The following is a 7,098-nucleotide window of genomic DNA, read 5'->3' on the forward strand; positions in this document are numbered from 1 at the left end:
CAAATTTACTACCTGCTTACCAAGCTTGGAAAACAGTATGTGCACCATTTTCAACCTTCATGCAGTTATGAACTACATCAAACTTTTGGTCAGGGCTTTCTTACACTTGCTGGCGTAAAACACACACACAGCTCATTCCTGAGCTCTTTGCCGGAAAGAGCTCAGGAGGAGCGCAAGTGCTTGTGCCAGTGGCCGGGCCACTTACACCGCCGAGAGGGGCAGGGATGCCGGCATTGGGGCGCTCACGCCGGTCTCTCTGTGCTGCTGTGGCAGTGCATCCCAGGGGCACTGGCTTGGCCTCCCACCAGTGTCCCACCGGTGCAAAGCCCCATTTCGGCGTCCCAGGGGGCATTCTGGGGGCGGAGCTGCCAGTAGGCAGCTTCCTGACCCCTTTCGGGCCAGGAACACCCTCCTCTGAAACAGCATTGCTGCACCAGGTTTTTGCTGGCACAGCCTCGCTGTTTTCAATGGTGCAAAATGCCCCATTTTGGGGGGGGGGGTGTTAAAAGGCTTTTTAAAGCCTTTAAGCGGCCGGGGAACGGCTTTGGAGGCACCGCAGTGGTGCCTAGAGTAAACCATTCCTGGCCACCACAAAGCTCAGGAATGAGCTGTAATAATATCATGAGAGTCATCACACTCAAAGAGCCAATTACAGGAATAACAGTATACAATCTGAAGGAGAGTTACACCCTTCTAACTCCACTGAAGTCCTGAGATTTAGAAAGGTGTAGCTCTGTTTAGGAAGTCACTATAAATCTCAATCTTAACTTACTGAGAATACTGGCACTTACTTCTGAGTAAAAGTATGGCTTCAATCCTGTGTATGTTCATCAAGCCATAAACCCCATTTAACTGAGGGAGACTTATTACTTCCAAATAAACATATAAATGATCTGGCTACGAACCTTCTAAATTCACATAGGCACATTTTACTATTTCAATTCCAATTAGTCTGACAGTGTGCACGCATCTGTCATCATTTTTGTCTAGAAAGAATTTTAGCCAATTTTTAGATGGCATTTAGTACAGATATCAGTTGGTCTGGCAGTGATTCTTAGCAACAGGGAATTACGCTTGCTGCAATTTTTAAAACTGCAGCCCCACTTAGGATACCCTAAATGCACCCTAATTTTGCTTAAATGTAACCCCAAACTAACAAAAAATATTGCTGGTGAAATCAAAAGGAGTCATCACAGTCATGTCAAAAGAAATGCTTCACAAACTAAAATGTTCATTTTCTCTCTCTCTCACACACACACACACACACAGAGAGAGAGATGGTAAAGTCTATACTTTATATGTGAAATGTGATTCACCCAGGTGGTGGTATTTGCCAGTTGCCAAGCACTGCTGTAGAAATTATTTTTGGATAAGCCTACGTGTCCAAATCTAGCCTCAGAGACACAAACAACATTCTGAGATGCTTCAAGCCATCTATTTCTCCATCCATTCCTTCCTGCTATGACTCATTCTTCCTTTCCTCTGCACAGTTATACCATTCATTTCTATATTGCAGTTATACCATTTTTAAGACCAAAAAAAGTCTTTAAAATCCAGTTGAATACGCTGAGGTCATGATAACCTGTGTTCTGACATGTTGCTTAACACTTTCGTCCAATTTGTGGGATTAGATATGGGGGGGGGGGGCGGTTATGCCTCATTAGGGATTTCAAAAAGGAATTACCCAAAACCCCATCCGGACTTCATGAAGTTGGTGGCAACCTGTTCCTTGGGAAATCTACAAGTGAGGGGAGAGAATTCCCAGCAGCAGACACTGGAAGTTCAAGCTACAGACTTCACACAAACAGTGGTATTATTTACAGTACAACTATATTAAAGCTGGCAGTCTATGGTCAACATTTCTGACTCCATAAATCTAGCAGAATGCAGCAACTAGTAGGCAGAATCGACCTCGGTTATCTCCCCCACCTTGTCCTTTGTGGTCCATCCAGTTCAAGAGCCAGATTGATTTTTTAATATTTTCAAATACCAGCACCTGGCCATGTAAAAATGTGCACAGAATCGCAATGTGTACGCGCGCGCGCACACAATTACATATATACAGAGCAGACAGTGAATATGTGGGAATAGTAATGTGAACAGGGAAACTGGCTCAGGCTGTCTATGTTATATGGTCGCAGGTAACATGGTCAAGGAAGTTAACATTTGCAAAATGTGTTGTAGAGGATATTTTTTAAGTCAAACACTTCTCTGCAGGAAAATAATCATTCAAGTAGGGCAGGAATGCGCACCCCCCCACACACACACACACATATCAGATATATTACCTAGACATTCATTTTATGCTTGAAGCCTGCATACCTTCCTTCCCCACCCCCCAAGTCACCTCTCAGGTAACGATTTCATCCTCCCCCCTGCCCAATAACCTGAATAGGAAGTCCGGATACTAGTGGTCACTTTTTCGTCAATCTTGTAATATGTAATTCAGCAGTTCATTGTCAAGAAAGTCAATGACAATCGAGTCCGTCTAAACTACCCTTACTGGAATCTTCTTCTCTCTCTGGAGGGAAAAGGTTTTTCTTTATCTCCCCCCTGCCCCCACCGGCGCTGCCAAACCAAGCCTCGATAATGGCTTTAAGAGATAACTGTCCCCCCAAAAAATCTAGGCTTCCTTTTGCCAGGCTGCAAAGATGGCAACGCACACGCTAGCAGTTCAAGCCCAGCCAGCTGAGTTTCAGCGCATTGAAGAAAACGACCGTTAGGAACTGGTGTGAAGGGAGAACTGGAAAGAGGCTGAGCATTGAAGGATGCAAGTCACACCGTCAAGGCAACCGAATCAAAGAAATAAACCTTCTCTCCCTCTGCTCAGTGGCCGGCTCTTGAGGTCCAGCTAAGGGTTTATCTTTCCCCTCACCTTAAGCACAAGCCTGCATCTTCAGTTAAAGATGCATATACCACCAGCGGGCACTGCCAATGCATTTACACCCTCCAGCCTCGATCTCTCCTTCCTGAAGGCATTTTGCGTTTTCAGTCCTTTGCTTCGAAGCGACACTCGTACGGTCATCACGACCAAAGCGTTTTAGCATCATTTTCTTGAGGGGATTAAAAAAAAAAAAAAAAAAAACAACCAAGCCAGTCCCCAAGCCCTGCTTTTCCCGATGCAAACTGCCCTGTTCCTCTACCTCTCCTCACTCATCGTTTGCACCAGATCGGAGGTCTGGGCATTGATTCGGAAGAGCTGCAGATACAGATGTGGCTCAATGCAGGCAAGGCGGCATGGGCTGCTCAGGACCGTGAACCCCCAAGCCCCCCACCCCCACCCCCGCCGGTCAGCCAGCCGAAGCGGGCCTCGACAAAGACACGACCAAAGAGGGAGGGAGAGAGAGAAGATACCAACGTCATCCAGATCACCGGGAGGCCATGTCGCGTCGGGAGCCGCACTCCTCTCCTCTCCCCGCTCGGTCCCGGCTGCGCCTCGCTCCCCCGCGCTCGGCGGGCTGCAGCTGGGCTGGGGGGGCTGGGGGGGGCGGAGGCTTCTGGCGCCGCGGGGGCCCCGTGGCCGGCCGGGCGGGTCGGGCGGGTGGGGTGGGGCCGGGCGGCCTTCAGCGGGTGCCCAGGAAGAACATGAGGACGACGTTGACGAGCAGGAGGAGGACGATGACGGAGAAGACCACCACCGTCTGCACGTCCAGGGTCATGGTGCAGTGCAGGACGCTGTAGTGCTCCAGGGGCGGCGCGGGCAGGCTGGCGGCCGCTGTCAGCCTCTGCTCGGCCCCACTGTCCATACAGCCGGCATGCTGGGCGGCCAGGAAACGCGGCCCGGACTGGCGCGGCGCCGCCCCTCTCAGCCCCGGCGCCCGGCGGCGGCCGAGCCCGGCAGCGCCAGCATCGCCCGCCCGGACGAAGAAGCGCGGCAGGCGGCGGCGGGGGCGGCTGGGGCTGGGGTGGGGGGCGCACCGTGCGCGCTGCGCTCCGGCCCGGCGCTTGGGGCTGGCTGGCTGGCTGGCCGGCCGGCCGCGCACCCAGCTCTGCCCGCCGCCCGCCCGCCCGCCGCGCCCTGCCCGCCGCTCCTGCAGCCTCTCCCGGCGGGCGGGAGGACGGGCGGGCTGGCCGGGCCGCCCGCGCGCGGCGGAGGAGCCGCCCGCCTGCCACTCAACGCCGGGCGGGGCGGGGGCGGCCCTGGCTCGTGGGAACGGGGCGGCCGCCCGTGCGGAAGAGAAGCGCGGATGGATGGATGGATGGATGGATGGATGGATGGATGGATGGATGGATGCATGGATGGATGGATGGCCGGCCGGACCCGAGCAGGGGCGCTGCTGCTGCTGCTGCTGCTGCGGCCAAGAGGGAGGCGAGCCAGAGCTTGCAAAAAGGGCCACTGGGCTCGCCTTCCGGGTCCAACAAGCAAGCGGATAGACTTGCCTTGGAAAAGAGGGGCTCGATTCCCCAGCCAAGGCCAGACGCCTGGGAGGTGTCTGTCTTCTGGGCAAAAGGGCACCATAGGGCTGGGCTGGGATGCAGCTAGGCCAGTCCAGGGGGGTGGGGGTGGGGGTGGGGGGGTGAAATGCCTTCAAGTCACTTCCGACTTATGGCTATCCTATGAATTAATGACCTCCCAAGCATCCTGTTGTGAACAGCCTTCCTCAGGTCTTGCAAACTGAGGCTTCAATCCATGCATACTGCCTCTGAAACTGGAGGCTCCGTTTAATCTGTCTTCAAGCACCCCGATGGCTGGCTAGGCAGATGGTTCAGGGAGCCGACGAGCAGGGCACATTTGCTCCCACGTACCTGCCTCTGAAGTTGGAGACTCTGTTCAACTATTGTGGCCCTGGCTAGACTGAACTCCATTAAATGATTTAATCCTTTAGAATACCATAGCGACCGGGTATCCCATTTGCAACAGTGACCAGTCAGGGGCCTTTCACCAGCAGGACATGAAAACGTGCCCCTGTCCTCATCCTGAGCAACTGGAATTGAGAGATATACTGCTTCTGAACGTGGGGGGTCCATGACTAGCTTTCATGCTGAATAGCTGCTGATTCATGCCCCATGTCATGAATGTAACTAACCCTTTACTTAAATAGATATTTAAATAAATAAGGACTGTGTTGCTGGTTCAGACCAAAGATCCCTCTAATGTGTATCTTGATTTCAGTGCAGAGGCTTCCAGGAAACTCAAAACCAGTGCACAAAGGCATACCTTTCCATGTTCCCCACAAGCAACCGGTATCCAGCGGCACATGGTCTCTGAATGCAAATATTTCGTTTAATTATTGTAGCTTATCTGCCGTGAATGTAACGTCACCTAAACCAATCATATGTCATAGCAGTAGAAAACTCCATCATTCAATTATGCATTGTGTCATCAAGGTGTGACTGGAGCATTCAATACAGAAACACAGATAAATTACCAACCCACAGAACAAAAGAGGCTGCCTGTTACATCTCTGTGTAATTCACTGCTCTGGTCTGGTCTCTTCCGCTCAGTTCCTGCCTTGCCTCTGTGCCTTATCTTTGGAGAATCCAGAGGCTCTGCAAAAAGAAGTGCAGCAGAGTTTTACCTGCTGCATCTCTGCAACAGGCCAGAAGTGTGCCTCCACTTTTAATTCAGAAGTTGTGCCTATAGTGTCAGAAATGTGGGGGACGTTAGGCACATGAAGCAGCCAGTCTGCTACTAAAGCTATCATGTATTGGTCCATGTCAGTACTTGGGAACCCTTGAGTTCCACAAGGCAGGACACTAATGAAATCAGCGTCAGAAGACACAAATGCAACCCTTTGGAATGGTGGGGTGATTGTCCTAGTGCAGCAGTGTGCTAGATCCACTCAACTTCCTTGACGTCCGTCCAGATACCCCACAAGGAAATTCATACGCAGGCTGGTAACAGAAGTGTAAAGGGGATGCTGTCCCCACCTGCCTCTTAACTACTCCCATTTGGCATCACCCGCTGCCATCTTCGGACACAGCCCATCTTTACAAAAAGAGATTAAGAAGTAGTTACCTAACAAATCACTTCTGAGGATGTGCAGAGTGGCTTTCTCTCAACACTGCAGTCTGTCCCCACCGACTTCCCAGGGAAGATGATACTCTGCCACAAAACCGAAGCTCGGGCCCGTCTTTGTTTTTAAAAAATTGAGCCCCATCTCACTTCCCTTGATGGCATTCTGAGAACATGGTTCAGAATTATTAATATTTTTTTAACTCTGAAAACCTATAGTGGTACTTCTGTACCTCCTGCTGGAACTCAATTCTCCTTCACATCTTTTCAACCCGACCCAGCTTGTACACTTTGTCTGCACTCTCTTCACTCAAGGGAACGGGAGACTCGGCACCTCAAGATTTACAAGGCACTTCTCTGAAGCTGCCCGAGGCAAAATCCACTGGCCCTGGTGAGCACACCGGCGGGATTGGGCCGGACTGACGGGTCAGTCAGTCAGTGCCTTTCATTCCTGACCTCAATTCAGTATTATGAATATGAAGTAGGGCTGGATTGTTTAGGCTTCTGGGGACCCTTTTAGCTGGCCAAAGTACCTAGAAAAGACAAAAATGGAGTTGGAATGTTTGCCAGCACCCCCGAGTGCATCGGCATGGCCCAGGAGTAAGCAATGCGGGGAAGGCCCCAGGGGCTGCTCTGCTGGGATCCCGCTGATACAGATGATCCCCACACCTTCATTTATTTAAAACACACATACCCCGCCCCTTCAGAGACTTGCTTGAAGGAAATGAAACCTACAATATAAGGGACTGGGCTATTTCCACTTGAATCTATTTCAGATTGATCATTATGATTCTTTCTTGGAGGAGGAGGAGGAGGAGGAGGAGGAGGAGGAGGAACAAGAAGAAGAGTTGGTTTTTATATGCTGACTTTCTTTCCCACTTAAGGAAGAATCCAACCGGCTTACAATCACCTTCTCTTCCCCTCTCCACAACAGATACCCTGTGAGGTAGGTTGGACTGAGAGAGTGTGACTAGCCCAAGGTCACCCAGCTGGCTTCATGTGTAGGAGTGGGGAAACAAATCCAGTTCACCAGATTAGCCTCTGCCACTCATATGGAGGAATGGTGAATCAAACCCGGTTCTCCAGACCAGACTCCACCGCTCCAAACCACCGCTCTTCACCACTAAGATGTTGGACTAGGA

The 7,098-nt window shown here is 51.2% G+C and overlaps 1 protein-coding gene across 1 annotated transcript; it reads right to left on the minus strand.

Annotated features, from left to right (window-relative positions):
* Positions 1 to 3,563: 3,563 nt before the first annotated feature.
* LOC130486076 (uncharacterized) lies at positions 3,564 to 3,746 on the minus strand. The gene has a single exon (XM_056859262.1). The coding sequence runs from the start codon at positions 3,744 to 3,746 to the stop codon at positions 3,564 to 3,566; it is 183 nt and encodes a 60-aa protein (XP_056715240.1).
* Between the last annotated feature and the right edge of the window lie 3,352 nt (positions 3,747 to 7,098).

The sequence above is a fragment of the Euleptes europaea genome, chromosome 13 (genome assembly GCF_029931775.1).
Source record: "Euleptes europaea isolate rEulEur1 chromosome 13, rEulEur1.hap1, whole genome shotgun sequence".
In the NCBI taxonomy this organism is placed as follows: Eukaryota; Metazoa; Chordata; class Lepidosauria; order Squamata; family Sphaerodactylidae; genus Euleptes; species Euleptes europaea.

Coding starts and splice junctions, on each gene's coding strand:
- LOC130486076 (XM_056859262.1), bottom strand. CDS start 3,746: ATGGACAGTGGGGCCGAGCAGAGGCTGACAGCGGCCGCCAGCCTGCCC.